Source organism: Coloeus monedula (assembly GCF_965178545.1).
Source record: "Coloeus monedula genome assembly, chromosome: 16".
In the NCBI taxonomy this organism is placed as follows: Eukaryota; Metazoa; Chordata; class Aves; order Passeriformes; family Corvidae; genus Coloeus; species Coloeus monedula.
In genome coordinates, this window is record NC_138796.1 from 5284569 (window position 1) to 5301577 (window position 17009).

General features: G+C 46.6%; 1 protein-coding gene across 1 annotated transcript; it reads left to right on the forward strand.

The window, feature by feature from the left end:
- Positions 1-115: 115 nt before the first annotated feature.
- BRAT1 (BRCA1 associated ATM activator 1) lies at positions 116-8181 on the forward strand. The gene is made up of 13 exons (XM_082291872.1): positions 116-304; positions 630-784; positions 1506-1650; positions 2515-2899; positions 2990-3109; positions 3568-3659; positions 3902-4020; positions 4524-4710; positions 4836-4909; positions 5495-5597; positions 5879-5977; positions 6935-7113; positions 7311-8181. Exons 1-13 carry the CDS (start codon positions 127-129, stop codon positions 8034-8036), a joined length of 2562 nt encoding a protein of 853 aa, XP_082147998.1. The 5' UTR covers positions 116-126; the 3' UTR covers positions 8037-8181.
- Positions 8182-17009: the final 8828 nt, after the last annotated feature.

Sequence of the window (17009 nt, forward strand, 5' to 3'; positions counted from 1 at the left end):
CCCGGGTCACGCCCTCTGACCGGCCGCTGACCACGCCCCCCGCTGCCGCTGGCCGCTCCCCCTTTGCGACACTCGCGCTGCGGCCGTGCCGCCCCGGGTCCGGTGCCGGTGCCGGTGCCCCCGGCCATGTCCGACCCCCAATCCCGGTTCGTGGCCCGGGCTCGCCGCCGCTTCGCCATGACCCGCGAGTGCGCCGTGTTGCTGCCCGGCGTCTGCGCCGCCCTGGCCGACCCGCGGCAGCCCGGCCTCGACGACACCTGCCTGGAGAAGCTGCTGGACTGGTTCCGCAGCCTGACGTGGTTCGGTGAGTGGCGGGGGCTAGCAGGGGCTGGTCCGGCGGGACGGAATCGCAGAATAGTTTGGGTTGGAAGGGACCTCTGGAGATGATCCAGTCCAAGCCCCTGCCAAGGCAGGGTCAGCTAGAGCAGATGACCCAGGAACAGATGTCCAGGTGGGATTTGGATGTCTCCACAACTATCTGAGGTGCTGTGACACCTGAAAATGCTGCGGGTAAACCCGAATTCATCAGTTCTAACAGCTGGCAGGGGCTACCTCAGCTCAGGGAACCGCCTTGGTGAGAGAGGACAGTCCTAGCAGTGACCTGCTGTTTTCTGACCTCTCGTGGGCAGATCCGACTGTGGAGCTGCTGCAGGACAACCCGTGTCTGACAGAGCTCATCACCTCCGTGCTGGCCCTGCCGGATCCCAGCCCCAGCATCCTGTCCTTTACCCTGCAGTTAGCTGGGATCCTCGCCTCTTCTGAAAGCCGCTTCCAGCACCTGCAGGTGAGTCGGCCACCCAGGTACCTGCTGCTGTGTCTGTCTCCTCCTTCTGTATGGATGACCCCTGAAAATGTGCATATTGTAAACATATGGCTTACATTGAACAGCTCAGCAAAAGTGATATGATAACGAAGAACTACAATCACCATTCCTGTTCACTTCTCATGTAAAGTTGCTTCTCACTTCTGTCTCACCCCAGCAGGACTGTGAATGCTGATGTGTAGTGCTTCCCATTTTTAGTTCAAGAGTGTATGGGATAACGCTACTTCACAGCAGTCACTGCACAGTACTGTATCCCAGGACAGATCCTGTAGATTTAAACTGCACTAACAGATGTCATTTTCCCTCCATAGTAGGTTGACAGAAAGTTTCTGATTCCCTGCAAAAACACGGGAGCTTTTTAAAGCCCTGATTTCTACAACAGGATACATTTACAGTGTAAAACTCAAAAGGCTTCATTCAGGGAAGAGATGTGTACAGGTATATAAAGTAGTCTAATGGAACTGATATACATAAGTTGTCCCTTAGCACCTGGAAAGCAGTTTTGGTTTTGAACACTCTAGTTTGTCCATCTGTTACGTTTAAGCATGAGATTCTGAAAATTGCCCATTTTAGCGATACTTCTAGCAACAGGAGGTTTCACTACAGTACTGATACTCTTGGCTCGGACAGAGCAGCCCCTTTTGCTCACTGTTTACTCTGTGTTCTGCTCTGGCCTCGGCAGGAGAAGCTGCTGGGGAGGCTCTTTGGCCAGGAGGGGCCGCGGGGCGGTGCGGCGTGGGAGGACGCGTCGGTGCGCAGCGGCTGGGTGAAGGGTGTGCACAGCATGGTGCACCACCAGCCTGCCCTGCACTTCCTCTGCTCCACGGGTGAGTACTGCTGGGGCTGGGGGCTCCCCAGATCTCCTGTGTCCCTGCCATTCCAGTCTGTTGCTCAGATGTCAAATGAGCAAGATGGGAGTCTTTGTTTATTTAAGATTAAAATAAGCCATTGGTCAAAAACACTGAACTCATTGAAAGATGTTGGTTAAGTTAGCTAAGCATTAACTTCTGTTAAGTCAGTTATACATTGGGGTTTTTCTCCAAACACTGAAGATGGTGCTCGTTATAGAGGAGAAAGAATCTTATAAAATTGCCCTTACAAAATCAAGAGCTATCTGTATTCTTATTTGTAACTCCTACTAAAGGATACATTTCAGCATGATTTTAGTGCAGAAAAACTAAGCAGAGGCTCATTTATCTCTAAGTCCTTGCACACATTTGCTATCCTGGTGTTGTTATGCAGGTATGTAAATTCTGCTGTTAACACCAACTTTAGATCCCATGTACAGAGGGGCCTAAAAGACTGGATTGGTATTGAAGTACAGCACGTGCTGCTGTCCATGTGATGGAAAAGTGGTACTGATACTGCTGCTCATGTTTTTCCTACTGGTTATGTCCAGAGATGGTACAGGCTCTTTCCATAAATACACACTCAGTGTGCTGTCAACTCTCCTGATGTTACTGATGTTATATTGAAGTCTGATCCTGAGTTATTAAACCCCTGAGGATCTGAAAACAATTTTATTTTCTTCTTCTGTTTGCTTGTTCTTAAGGACTGGCTGACTTTGCGTAGAGACTACAAAATAAAATATAAGAAAACCTCACCACCGCCATTTAAAGCTGTGTGGTACCTGAATTGGAGTCATAAATGGTTGGTTTTTTCCTCCAGTGACTTGTTTTGTTTTCCCACAGGAGGCATGGATGTGATCTTCGCTCTGCAAGGGGATCCCAGCCTGTTTGTGGCTTCAGCTGCCAGCCAGCTCCTGGTGCACATACTCACCTTCTCCCTAGAGTCTGAAACATTGAAAGCTCTCAGTGCAAAGGACTGTGACTGGCCAGTATGTGCCCAGATGATTGTAAAGCACATAGAAGAGTCACTTCAGTCCAGCTGTGCCTCTCACATCGAGCAGTCACTGAAGCTGTTGAACAGTTTGTTCAGCAGCTATTTTGGCAGTTGTTATGCTGCATGGACTGAAGTCCTTTGGTCAGACGTAGCAAAGCAAATCGAATCCTTTCTGCTGGAGGAGACTGTTCAAGCACAGCCCGTGCTGGCCAATCTTTTGCTTAACGTGGCACGGTAAAGATCTTCTGGCACCTTGGAGCCCGTGCTGACATAGATCTGTTTGCCACCATGTGATAGGTTACACTTACACTTCTTTCTTCTCAGGTCACCTGTGTTTTGTGGCTCTGAAGGCAGCTTTTGGGCGTTAATAACTTCTGCTCTGGAACACTTAACCCCAGTACAAGCAGGTCCTCTGGCAGTGGGACTTCTGAAGCTCTGCAAATGGTAGGACTTAATGCAATGAAATTTCTGCCCTATGCAGGTGTTTCTGCTCCGTAATTCCACTTTAGGTAGTGAGAAAGCACCAGGAAATCACCAGATGAATATGGCACATACAGATATTGATTTACAGGCTAAGTAACATGCTTGTTTTAAGATAGAAGGACACTCTTTTGTTGACAAGATATGCCTCTCTCTCAGCCTCCTTACACAGGATCCCATTCTCTGTTTGCATGACTTGATAAAGCTGCTTCTAAATTCCAGTGCCATTTCTCCTTTGCTTTCAGTTAGCAAGTGAAGCTTGGAAGAAGGCTCAGATTGTGATACTGCTTTTGTTGCTCTGTCACTGCTGGCTTGCTTAAAAGCCTGCATGAAAATCATTACCCTGCTCAGCATTTGGGGGCAGGTATTTGGGAAGGAAGTGAAGTGTTCTTGTTTTGGTAACTGCTGTTTCCTCCTTGAAGCCCACAAGATGTCAGGATTCAGGCACTGACTGTTCTGCTTCAGCCAATGGACTGTATTTTGAGAGCAGCCTCCCAGCCTCTGGAATATGCAGGTACAGTTGTGACAGAAAAGTTAGAGGCCTGCGTGCCAGTGTTTCAAGTGTCTGGTGCAGACAAAACTGGAGGAAAAAGAGTAGGAGAAGTCAAGGACGGTAGCAGTGTTTGTGGTAAATCCTACTGCCAGTTGCATTTGAAGGGATATTCACACATCAGCTGAATATCTTGGTTAACTTTACAAATCACAGTCTTTTCTATTCACTGACAACCTGAGCTCTCCCCTTCTTTGGGCCTCTAGGTTTGCTGGATGAGTCTGTTAGTGATCCTGTCACTGTTGAAAGTCTTCTGTCCTCCAAGACATCTTGTGCTGGTCTCCTGTGTCAGACCCTTGCTCACCTGGAGAAGCTGCTGTCTCTGGTAATGTTCAGAGAGGGAAATAAACTTGGGAATCAAACTGGTCCTTTAAAGACAGTGTTAAGAGTGGTTGCAAACTTTCACAGTAGAGCACAACAGAACATGGAGGGGAGTTGGCAGTAAGGGTTTCCGTAGTTTAAGGAAATTAAGCACAGTAGACTCTAAATATGAAAACAGAAGACTACTGAGGCTCATGAAGAGGGACTGCACTTAAGTTTTAAATGTCTTGATGAGCTTTGCTACCATACCTTACTTGTATTGCAATTATTGATCCTGAGAAGAAAACACAAATTGAACTGCTTTCCCAAGCAGTGAGAAGAATCTCCTTCCATCTCTGCAATAGTTCTTGGAAGAGAGGAAATTAATTTATTTTTAGTTATTGACATAGTGGTACCTTAAGAACTCACTAGAAATTGCAATTTTTGCTGCCTTCTGACCAAAAATTGCTCTGTACTTGAGACTGTTGCAGGAAACTCTTTCCTCTTTTTTTCTTTCTCACCCATTAGAAACATTTAAGAGTGGATTTACCCTGTGCGTCCTTGCTGCGCTCTCTCATGACAATTTTACAGTTCTGCAATGGCTTCTTGAGCCCAGCTTCTCCTCTGGGAAGAAAAATAAGCCAGAATTTGATCAATTGCTTCAGAGTGCAAAAGTCAGCTCTTGATGTCCTTGCGGCACTCTCAGAGAAGAAAGGTGAGTTAATCTTTGCTTTCTTATCCAAAGCAGTTTTACAATCCTGTGTCTTTCTGTATTTCAGCAGGGATTTTGCTGCTCCATCTCTCAGTATTGGTCCTTTGGGTTTGTTTTCTCTGTTTCAGACTGTGACACCCTCATAGGAAGTCTATTTGATGTTCTTCTGGCATATCTGCACAGTCCAAACACCAGCCCTACTGTGAGTATAGAACTAGGGAGAGATCCAAGTCTATTAGCTTGCCCCAGGGGGGTGTAATTCTGAGAAATGATCTGACCACAGTTGTTTCTTAGCTCACTTTGTACTAGAATATGTAGGAGACTTGTCTTGTCCTGTGTGGCTTACAGAAAATAGCTAAAATTCTATGAGCAAGTAACTGACCACTACATTGAGAGTTCTTGAGAAGACAGGAGCCATCATGTCTCAGAGTAGCACTGACACTCTCAACTTGACATGGCCATGAAGTATTGAATTCTTTTTATTAAGGGGGTTTGGTTTTTTGCTTTGTTTTGTTTGAGTGACTCTGGTGGCAACTGCAAATCCAAAGCTGGAGGTAATAGAACTTCGTAATACTTAGCTGAACACAGGGATTTTCTAGATGTTTGTTAGAAATTATTTTTAAGCACCATTTATTTGTGGCTGGCTTCTTAGTAAGGAGGCATATGCACTTGTTTACTCTGAGAATTTCTCTGTAAGTTTTAGGCTAAAATGAATTTTACCTTTAAAGGCATAAAGGCAACACCACCTCCGCCTGTAGTAAAGTAAATCTGCTTTACATTGCTTCAGGTTCTAAAGAAAACCTTTCAAGCTACATCCAAGTGGTTGGTGCACTTGCAGGAACTGTCCTGCTCCAACAGTCAGTGGCAACAAACTGAGAAGATTTTGGAAGGTAACAAAGCTGTTCCAGCTGGGACAAACAGCAGCCAGTGGCACATACAAAATCTGCTCCCGCCTACCTTTCCTGCTCAAAGCACTGGATTCACTTGTTCACAGTTATGTTGAATTTATGTTTAGCTGCCCAAATAGTGCTTTGCAGAACTCTGGGAGAAGCACACAGCAGCAGCAAAAGGGATTGTATCAGATGAAATGATGCAGAGTTTGTACAGTGAGTGCTTCAGTAAGGCTTGTTGCCTTTCATGTCTGTTCAGGTTTGTCACTTACCTCTTACAGATGTGTTTCTGGTGCTGCAGAAGCATTTGTGCAGTCCTTGCTGGGAAGTAAGAGATTCTTCCCTGGAATTCCTCACTGCCATGGTTAAATGCTTGAGAGGTAGGTGCAAAGATTTGACAGTTCAGACTGGAGGAGTATTTCTTTTAAAGCTGTGAAAGTCAGTTGGGCTGGTGAAGCATCTTCTGACCTGTAACTGGAGGGCTGAGAAAAGAAAGAAGTGTCAAGATTTTTACTCTTAGAACATGATCAAAATCTGACAAAAATATTAATAAACTTACCCTGCTTTTTCTGTTGAACTCAGATTGTTGTACCTGCCTTAATGGCAGTTTTGGTGAGTTAAACTGAGGGGTGTTGAGACATGTCTGTCAAGGCAGGTGACAGTGCTTAATGGCAGATAACACTTTCTGTTTTTCAGTTTGCTCTGCAGCAGAGTCTGGTTTCTTTCAGCAGGCTGGGGGCTGGGCTTTAGGAGGCTAAAAGCCTAGACCTGCTTTGCATGCTTGGGATTAATTACTGATTTTCCACTTTCCTGGTGGCTCAGGCTTTGCAGCAGGTAGCACTGAGGCAATGCTGATTTTCCTACCATAGCTCTGCAATGTTGGAGGAGGGGGGATGTTGCCGACTGCTGTTGTCCCCAGGTCACAAAGGAAGTATCCAGCACACTCAGCTGCATTAGCACTTTACCCTCCAGCCACTTTTGTTTTCTCTGCCATGTGCCTGACAACTGGAAAGGAAGACTATTTTTTCTCCTTGAAGCAAAGGCATAAATTTGATGAGGCTGAAACCATGTCCCCACTTGCCTGCAGAAAGTTTTTTCGTGCTGCTAAAACAACTGTAAATGCAATTTTCTAAGTTCCAGTGTCTGTCAGGGCTTGACTAAAAGCTGCTGGGAGAGGAGGAGCCTGACACAGAGCATCTGTGCTCTGGTGAGCAGCTGCGTGGTCCCTGCAGGCAGTGTCCATCCTTGTATGAGGCAAAGAACAGTTTGCATTAGAAACAGCTTCATGCTCTGAGGAAATAAAGTCCCACTTCTCTGGATTGCTATCTTGTTTACAGACCAGAAGGAGTTCAGGCAGTGTCTCCTGTCCCCAGAGGTGCTGAGGCTCACAGAAAACCTGCTGGAGGATCCAGAGAGCTACGTGAGAGCGAGTGCTGTGACTGCGGTGGGACACCTGGCCTTCATTACTTGCTTTGCTCCAGAGTCACCTGCCACAGGCAATCTGTATAACAGAGAGGTAGGATAACTTCTTCTGCATGAGCACAACTACCCATCAGTTTCCTGCTGTACTGCTTATAACTTTCTTCACAAGTTACCTGCTCATGCAGGCAGATTGCACAACCAGTAATGACAAGATTTTTTACCTTTGCTGTTCTTGTTTCTTTGCATGTTCCTTTCCTCACTGTGCTTTCTCTTTTGTCTTTTTGCATCTAGAACACTGTAGCAAAGCTTCAGGAAATCTTGTCAACAGACTCAGAGGGCTTTCCTAGGAGGGCTGTGATCAGCATCTTCACCACGTGGCTGAGAGAAGGCTGCATGGGTCAGCTGGAGGATACAGAGCAGTTTGTCTCTAGAGTCATCCAGACTGTGGAGCATGACTTAGACTGGGAAGTCAGACTTGGTGGTTTGGAACTGGTTGAAGTTTTCTGTAGTCAGACCATTTGCCAGCTTTCCCAATGTCCCTATGCTCCTGTCTCCTCTGCAGTCACAAGTTCCACCCCTCAGAATGAGCTGCTGCAGGTGTTTTGTCGAGCAAAGCTGTTTGGGTTTTTGTTTCAATCTTTGTGTGACTGTGACAAACCCGTGGGGCAGAGAGCCTGTGATGTGCTGATTGGCTTAAGAGGTCATTTCTACCCCATGAGTACTTTGGAGAATCCACAAGAGATTGAAGATTCACCTGCAGGACGTGGCATTGCCTGGTTACAGAGGACACTAAGACAGGGTTCTCTGGCCCAGAACTTCCCCACGGATGGTGGTGACGGGGTGGATTTCCAAGATCCAGAGAGCATGATGTTAGCTTTGGGTGCAATAGACTTACTGGAGCTACATGATGAGCTAAATAAAAGTAGTGACCATGTGGAAGAAAGCCCTCAGTCTCTCTTACAGGACATCCTTGCTACTGTGGGGACCATAGAGGATAATGAAGTTGACTGTTACTGAACTCATCTTTTGCTCTGAGGGAGCAATTTTCTTCTGGAGGAGAAGGATGGTTTTGTTAGCTGTTAAATGGGTTAGAAAAGCTTTGCTTTAATACTGATGAATTTTTTTCATTAATGTGTCATTTCCAATAAACTGTTACTTCTTTTTCAAAGTAAAAGCATTAAGTATGGCATTTGTTCTTTTTTTAAAGTTGTTGTCTTTTAAGAAAACACCAGACCATGCCTATGTATAAGGAAGCATTTTAAAAAAACAAAAGTGACTGAAAACAAGCTGTTGCTGGCTCCTTTTAGAGCCAGAGTAGCTAAAACTGATGGAGACTGGTTTTAAGGGACACTTGTTTTGACCTTTCTGTATTTTATTCTAAAAACAGAGCTCTCAGCTTCCCTTGTGCATTTTGAGGTCTAGAGCAGAATGTGCCATTTAAGGAGTCAAAAGCTGATCATCCTTAGCATTACAAATTTTCTCCTATAGATCACAGACTTGTTTGATCTCAGCAGTGACACCAACATGCTGACTTTGGTTTTAATTGAAGCCAGAAGCAAGTCCATTTTGCTGGGTTTTTTTCCAAGTGCTCCTGTTTTCCATTCCTGAAGTACTCAGATAGTTTCTAACTTTTGAGAGAAACTGACACCTACAGCTTTTTCAAGATGAATTTGATCTATGATTAGTTTTGGTAACAATACGAGAACTGCAGCCATAGTGTGAATGGCAACATGATTTGCTGAGAAAAAAATACCAGTTTTTTAAAAACTTGGGGAAGACTGCAGTTTGCAATCTACTCCAGTATCATGCCATGTGCTAAGAAGCTTTCTGCAACCTGGAAAAAAACCCAAACCAAACAGTACCTTTAGCAGTAGATCAAACCATGGTGTGTTCTTTTCCAGCACTGAGGTGTTCCTGAGCATCCTTTTTCTTCCTGCAGCCTGAGGAGAGGCAGGAACATGACACTGATTTTAGGGCAGTGGAGGCTGTAGCATCTAAAGCAGTGAAAGGACTTGTACAACCTCCTCCCTGCAGCTGTACAGTGGGGTGAGATGTAGTCTGGATCTCTTGCTGCTGAAGCTGAAGGTTTCTCTCTGCCTTTTGAGGAAAGCAGCACACTTGCCTATGGCTGTCTGCACAGCTTTGTGTGGCAGAGCCCTTGGGTGTTGTACCAGCAGCTGTTTTTAGGAGAGAATACCTCTGCTGCTGACTCTCAATTCTACCTGAGCAGGGTCTACACCTGGCAAAAGACAGAACATACTAAAATTCAGGCCTTTTCCTGCCACTGCATTCATCTCAGAAATGGAAAGGGTTAGTGAGAGAGCAGGATGTGCTTTTAAAGAAGCGTGGAGTGTTTGTGGAGTTCCAGCAGTCCTGTCTAGTGAAGGCACCACAGTTCCAAAAGCAGCATTCTGTGTTGACAGTAGGTCAGCTGTGCTCCAGGAGAGGAGACAGCAGGTTGCTGGGTGAATGCCTCCCTCCCGTTCAGTGCTGGAATTCTTGTCATTTCAGAGCTGTGCAGTTTAGGAGACTCCAAGGAATTATTCAGATATCAGCAAATTGAAAAAGTGAGCTGTTACAGAAGGAGAACTCGCTGCTTATTACCAAGGCCTCTCAACTCCCAGACCTATTAATTTTTCATGGAACTCTTTTTTCTTTTTAATCAGCTGGGGTGAGGGTGACATAATGTTTGTAGCATCTGCCTAATTGCAGTCCAAAGTCATGTTTTTACGTTTGTACAGTAAAAATCAAATGTACAACAAACTGGGGGGAGCTCCTTATCTTTAGAAGGGGTTTTAAGGACTTGTTTCCTCTTTCATTAAAAACAGGCCTCCACCTCCAGCAGCTCTGTGACAGTGCTGATTCTGTATTTCTGCCCTGTCTGAGCTCCCTGCTTGGCCTTTTGTTTTCTCTGCTGCTCCAGTGACAGTGGAGTCCCACTGACACCGAGGTGCTGGCACTGCCATCCCACACCTGATAAGTGGGAGAAACAGGAAGGGGCATGGGCATCTGGGCAGTGTGCAGAACAAATGCCTGGGACTAATATTAAGGGAGAGGTTCAGAGAGATGAAAACAAACTAAAAAACTCCACAATTCTTTCTACAGAAAACAATGGGGTGGTATTTTTGAGCTGGAAATGTAGCTACCAAGTTTATGAACACACACCAACAGCTACTGATGTGGATCATCCCTCACGCTGGGATGCCCTCTGTAGGATGCCCATCTTCACACACTTGAGGACTCATACAAGCCCTACCCCACTTGCTTACACTCACAACTTACTTTAAACACACTTCTTACCTACCCGGACTTTTTTTTTGCACCTCCACAAGATCCTTATCCCAGCCACACAGCTTCCTGCTGGGTTAAGAATTACACTGTGGTAAGTGTTGCCACGGAGCTGTGGTCATGCTGCACCTTGGGGAAAGCTTGGCTCCCAAGGAGCCAACTCTGAGCAGCTCTGGCTGCCCCCAGGTGCATCCTGAGCATTCACCTCAGCAAGTGCCATTGTTACTTAACCACTTCACAACAACAGTTGTCCCTCCAGAAACCACCACCAGTTTGCTCCTGTCACACAGCATAGAGAAGGAGGGGGCTGCCTGACCTGCTCTTAGGGACATTTTGGGATGGATTTCTCTGGAAACTCCAGCATTCATCCCATCAGAGCTGTAGCTGTGCTCAGTTCCTGCAGGAGGCAGGCACCACTGAGAGTTTTTCCAACACCCACCCACACACAGAGCTGATTCTGGCAGAGGCTGTAGCCACACATGGGCTTCAATGCAAGAGGCAACGAGGCTCGGGACTGTCCTTACCTTCTAAGTGGGCTGTGAATAGCAGGAAGGAGCAATACAGGTGGTATTGACACCAACCACCACAGCTTAAAAAAAAAAATTGTATCTCTCCTGGCTGGTGCTGTGAAAGAAGAGAATTTTAAAGCCCATTTCAGCTCCTTATCTGCACTGGGGCAATGTTGTGTTGTCTGATCTGTACACAGGTAGGAAATTCCTAGAGTTGCTTTCAACACATTTCAACAAAGCTCTGAAGAAAGGATTTATCCTTTAACTGCTCAGACTTGGGACACTAGAGAGAATAAGAATCTTTGGCTCAGCCTTGCACTAGCAATGGCTTTATGAAAGCTGCCAAAGAAATGGCTGTTAATTTTCTGGTTTAATACACTAGACATTTACAATACAAAGAATATTATTTCCCTAATTATACTAATTGCACAACTTAGTCAAAAATGGCCCATAAACGTCTAGGGCTGTTGCTTCAGCTTAGATATACATGATCTGTGATTACAAATCAATTTGTGCACATCTTTGCAATTCCTTCTGTCTTCCTCTGATAAAATTTGCTCTACCTTTGAATACATATTCATCATGGCTTCTAAAAACCAGTGTGCATTAGAGAGGAAACTCATCAACCAGCTTCACTGCAGAAGATCTCAGCAATTTACAATGGAAAAATATACCAGTAGCAGCAGCTCTGTGGTCTGTCTCATTTCCCCTCAGAGCAGTGGGTTTTGTCCTCTGCAGAAAAATAAAGCACCACTTCAACAGGGCCAGACCTCAGCCTGCGTCAGCTGTGCTGCTCCAGAGGCAGGACAGGTCCTGCCTTTAACTGTGGAGCCAGCACACGCAGAAATGGGATTCAAAGGAGCAGTGTGTTCATCTGGACAAGGCAGAGCAGAGATGGGGATGTGCAGCTGTGAGGAAACACATCCTGGGTGCTCTCCTAAATGCCACCCCCGATGGAAGGGGGATGAGCAGACCTCACCAAGGGTCCCTGCAGAGCTACAGGTACAATTACACAACAACTTCAATAAAGCAAAACGAAATTAAAGAAAACAGTGTTTCTATCTGTGGTATCAATACCCAGCCTCTGCTCAGAGCGTAGCAGCTGAAAGGGTTTATTTACATAATAATAAACATATAACAGGGCTGCAAAGATGCCTTTCACACTTTTGCCTCCAAAACAAACCCATCCAGACCAAGTTGCTTCCCACTTGCCTGGTTATTAACCTCCGTGGCAGGGCAGGAACCTAGTGTCTGGGACAGAGGGTGCACCCACCTCTTTGAGAGACATTTCTTGGTTAGATCAGATCAGGTGTTAAACCACGACCTTTAACAGGTCCTGTAGAGTGTTAGAGCTTGAACTGTTGTAGGTCTGACCCTTTTCACTCATTGTCAATGCAAAATACAGGTGGGAATTACCCTCAAGAGATAGAGATACCTTCAATCTTCAGTTGTGCCATCTCATTGTCTTTCACTCCTCACATTTCCAGTCTCCCTTGACCCCATATATTGCCTGGGCCAGAAGAAGGGAGCAGGGATCTGGTGCTGCTGTGCTCAGGCACATCCAGGCTTGCCCAGGCTGGTCCCTCATTTCTGCACTCAGAGCTTTGGCCTCAAAGCAGCTTCTGGGCTGGGCTGTGACCAGCATGGAGGAGCTGCAGAGCCAGGTCTGGCAGATGGTGAAGGCAGGCTGTACATCTTGAAACATGACTTGGCCCAGCCAAGCCAGCTCCTAAGCAAACCCTTACTAAGCTGCATCACACATGAAATCTTCTGATTTAGTCCTTATAGTCTGGGGCACAGGTGAGTCCTAAACCCCATCACTCTCGATAACAAACACCCTTAATGGGACTGATCTCGTGATTACAATTCTCATTACGTGCCAACAACAAAAAAGCTGCAGTTAAAACACAAATGGCAGCGGTTGCTAAGTGACAACATCCGTACAGGCTTGTCACAGCCCTGAGACACACAGCTGTGGCTGCACAGCAATCCTGTCTTGTCCACGCAACTGAGGACAAAAATGCTGTATTCATTAATGCTGTCTAGTAACCCTAACTTTGACCCAACAGAGTATTTTGAGCTTTAGGTTCTGACAAAGAGCCCTGTGAAAACAAGGCTAAAGCCTCCACTGAAACCAGTTGAAGTGAGTTTGATTCAAAATACCTTTAACATTGCATGTTCTTTCAACAAATTTTCTTCCCAGTGAAGTAGTGTATAAGACAACAGGGAGCAGTGACAGTATTTTCAGAGAGGGTCATGTGAAATAACAACAAAATCAACAAAAAACCCCACCTGTCAGCTTCTAAAGGGAACCTGTGGGATGTGTTCAACACCGAAGCTTTCTGCAGTATTTGGAAAAGACGATAAGATTTCAGATCTGTAAACAACATTTATCCTCATAAATAAAGTATTTAAACTGTAAATTTCAAATTACATTAGATAATGGCTGAGATTCAGCAAGGCACAAAGGGGTCACTTGCTCAGGGAAAGCAGTGGTGGGACCAAGGTATTTAAGCACCATTTAGCCTGGGTGAAAATCCCTAGAGTAGAGAGACACTAATTAGCACAACTGGCAGCTCAATGCATCTGAGGAAGATTATTTAGGAAAAAAAAAGATGAAAACCAGTGTTGCACCAGCTACACACAGCAGTTCGCTCACCCTGCACACGCTGCAGTAAAACCTGTTTGGGGCCGTGCTGGCAACAGAGACAAAGGGACGGATCCATCACTGTCCTGTGAGCAGATCCGAAGTGACCAGGGAAAGCCACCAGCCGGGTGCCCAGCGGAGCAAGAAATGCACCAACAGCGTGCCCAGCCCGGCACGGAGCGCTCCCGGGAGAGCCGAGCCGCAGCTCCAACACCGGCATCATCTCCGGCTGCCAGCGCCGTGCACCGCACCCCGGAACGTCCTGCCGGAGTGCTGGGACCACAGCTGCCTCGAGCAGCTGCTCCCAGAGACTACTGCTGCTAATTATACCCTTCCCTAATGAATTCTCTTCTGCTCCATCCATGGAAGCCTCAATTTCCAGTGCCAGCAGTAACAGATCCTGCCGACAGCTCTAAGAACGCACAAGTCACTGGCGTGGTCAAGGCTCGCCCGTGTGGATAAAGCCAACTTGACTGTTGCCTTTGGTCACTAACCCCGTATCAGCATAGCAAACACTTCTATTTTGCACATTACACCAGAGTAAAATGTGATTTCCCCCCCCCCCCCCCCCCCCTCTATATTTTATCCATAAACACAGCACTTTTCCTGGCCACTCTCATTCCTCAGATTGCTTCACCACAGTCAGGAAAACGAGCATGCCTCGCAGTGGTATTAAAGCCCTGTGTCTCTGTTCTCCAAATCCTGCAGCACTGGGTGAGTCTCCAGCAGCATTAAATCAGGCAGCTCCGAGGTGCAGCGTGCCGTCTGTCTGGCTGCATGAAAGGCACGTTTTCCATGTGCGCTGGCGGGCACACAGCTCAACCTCCCTGCTACCACAGACATGGCATCAGGGAGGGGATAAAAAGAGGAGCCTTCCATCACCCTAATTCCTGTTGAGAACTTCTGCCCCGTAGGAATCAGCCTTGCCTTCCTCCCTAGTTTGGGAGCATCTTCTCCGCCCCCTTTATTTACTTCAGCGAGATCAAAGATTCATCTCCATGGTAACGTCTGAGCTCAAAGAGTTTCTGCACTACAGCTTTGCATCCTGCACGTAGGGTTTGGCACCATTTGTTTGAAACAGAAGCTTTGAGATGATCAGCAGTCGGGCCTCTCCAGAAATGGTTTGATGAGCAATAATCAATAACCTGAGCAGTGTGGGCATGTGCGTCACTGACGCAAACACTGCTGAGAGGAACTGCCTTTCCACTGTGGAATCTGTGGCCCATGAAGAGCACCTGAGGGACGCTGATATGACTGCTCTTCAGCAGCTGGCATTTTGTCCCCACATCTGAAATTTGGTAGCACTTCCAGGAGACCAGAGCCATGTGGGCAGAGCTGCTGGAGCCCACCACTGCCCACCCTGTGCTGCATCTCATGCCTCAGAGGAGGCAGCTGCAAAGCTGCTTGGATTTACCCAAAGGAAACAGCTAGTGGCCCAACACCCAACCCGGCAAAGAGCTCATGAATTCTGCATTCAAACTGCTGCCTCTGGGCCAGCAGTGTCTGGGGCACTGGGTCTGTGTCATTCCAGTGATTTCCCTCCCAGTAGCACCAAGCTCTAATTCCTTCAGTGCAGTCACTCCTACAACTAGTTCCCAGGAGAGGGAAAATAAAAAAAAAAACCTAAATAAAACAGACATGTTAAGTGCTATTTTTGTTCCCTTTTCAGCTCACCACATGGCCACACAAACTGTTAAACTGTTGTTCTGGGGGCAGGAGCAACCAGCCAGGAGGAAAACTATTCAGACATCCACAGCAGCTGCTGCTGACAGAAAGGGGCCGTGGAGCTGCAGCCTCGCAGGAAATCCTGAATTCTACTTAACTCTCACATGAAGAAAAGGAGGGCAAAAAGGAGTGAAACAGAACTCATTTGCAAGACTCACGTTTTCACAAGCATGTCCTAGGAAGGGTGGGCAGGGAGTGGAGAGCGTGTGGGGCTGTGTTAGCACTGGAGCAGAGCTAATAGTATCCACCTGGAGAGCATCAGCCAGCACCTGGGGCAAGAGGAGGCCTCTTCTCTCAGCACTGCCAGGGGCACAGATTCTGCTCTTGAGGAAGTCAGACCCCACCTCAGCACTGCTTGTGGCAGTACAGAGCCCCAAGTTGCCCATATGCAAGCAGAATGTGATTTTTATAATCATATTAAAAATTTTCAGAATAGCAACTGTGCAGAGAGCAATCCAGCTGCCAGCATTTAGCCTTATCCCAGGGCACAGGCAGAATACACCAGCCATGAATTAATACTGCATAAGCTGCACCATGCTGAGTTTCATGGCTTAATTATAAAAGAGAAAGCAATAATCAAGGGATCTGTAAGGCTAATAAATGTTCTGAGAACACCAAATGTGACACCAGAGCCGCAGCCAGTGCGACAGGACATGAATGCATTTAAAAAGCACATTAATCACACCCCGTGTATTAATTCACAGTTGGTTTCCAGTGACAGCACTTGGCCTTTAGCCGCCTTTGTAGCGTCACCAGGCTCAAGTAGATCCTCACCCAGCCCAGAGCAAACTGGGCTGTGGTCAATTCCTGAGCCAAAAATCACAGCCATGCGTCAGCCCAGCGAGACACAGAGATGAGCTCTGATTCAAGGCTCTGCAGCCCTGTGGTTCTCCTCTGCCTTGTGCCTGAGCTCAGTTCAGTTCCACACCTGTCCTGTTATCCGAAGGTTTCTGGGTCAGTGATGTGTCCACCTGGCTGTCTGGCACGAGTCACCTGCTGAAGGACAGCACAGGGAAGAAAAATCAGGCAAATTCTCCAGTCACCTCTGCAGCAAAATACTTGAAAATGCTTCTGTTTCTCAGTGCCTCCAACTACCTCTGCCCTCCATCTCATAGTTCATCTCACTGGAGTGTTTTAGTTACGCAGACAGCGTGTTGCAGGGCTTTGCCTTTCAGTCACAGACCTCCCTCCTTCAAAAGGGGAGAGCCTGCTTCAGATTACTGACCATGTGAAACTTGATGTCTCTGCATCTCAGGGAAAACTCTGACAAATCTTAAAACTGAGGTGCCACCACCAAGAACCTCTCCATCTGCACTATCACACAGCAGTCCCCAAATTCCTGTAGGCTGAGATGCCAATGCAGGACACAACCCAGCCCTGAACTGTTGACATCAGCAAGACACTCCTGGAGCTGAAATGCTGCAGGACACAGTGCCAGACAGAGCTGCATATACAGAAACTTGAAATGCTCCCAAACATCCATTTCTGCCCAATAATTTATTGGAATCAGAAAAAGTTTCCTATCTGCAAACATCTCATCCTCTAGCTCTACAAAAGGCAGCTCTTCACAGTTCTCTGCCCAAAGTTCTATTATCAAAGATCTATTTCAAAAGAGATAGCTGCCCTTCTTCCCTTACTAATATCCCCAAATTTATCTGTGTCCTACTTAACACCTCCTCTGAAACCAGGAAGCGAAAAGCTATTTCTGCTGGACTCAATAAATGGACTCTGCTGAACCCCAGGGAACACACAGACCAGATACCAGGCTGAATTTAAATCCTGGGATGGATTGGTCAGGCAGCAGCCTTCTCCTTCCTCAGT

Excerpts from the sequence above, each read along its gene's own strand:
- BRAT1 (XM_082291872.1), top strand. The coding sequence starts at position 127 with ATGTCCGACCCCCAATCCCGGTTCGTGGCCCGGGCTCGCCGCCGCTTC. Across the intron at positions 785-1,505 it reads GCCGCTTCCAGCACCTGCAG|GAGAAGCTGCTGGGGAGGCT; the intron begins GTGAGTCGGCCA and ends TGGCCTCGGCAG. Across the intron at positions 5,978-6,934 it reads CATGGTTAAATGCTTGAGAG|ACCAGAAGGAGTTCAGGCAG; the intron begins GTAGGTGCAAAG and ends TCTTGTTTACAG.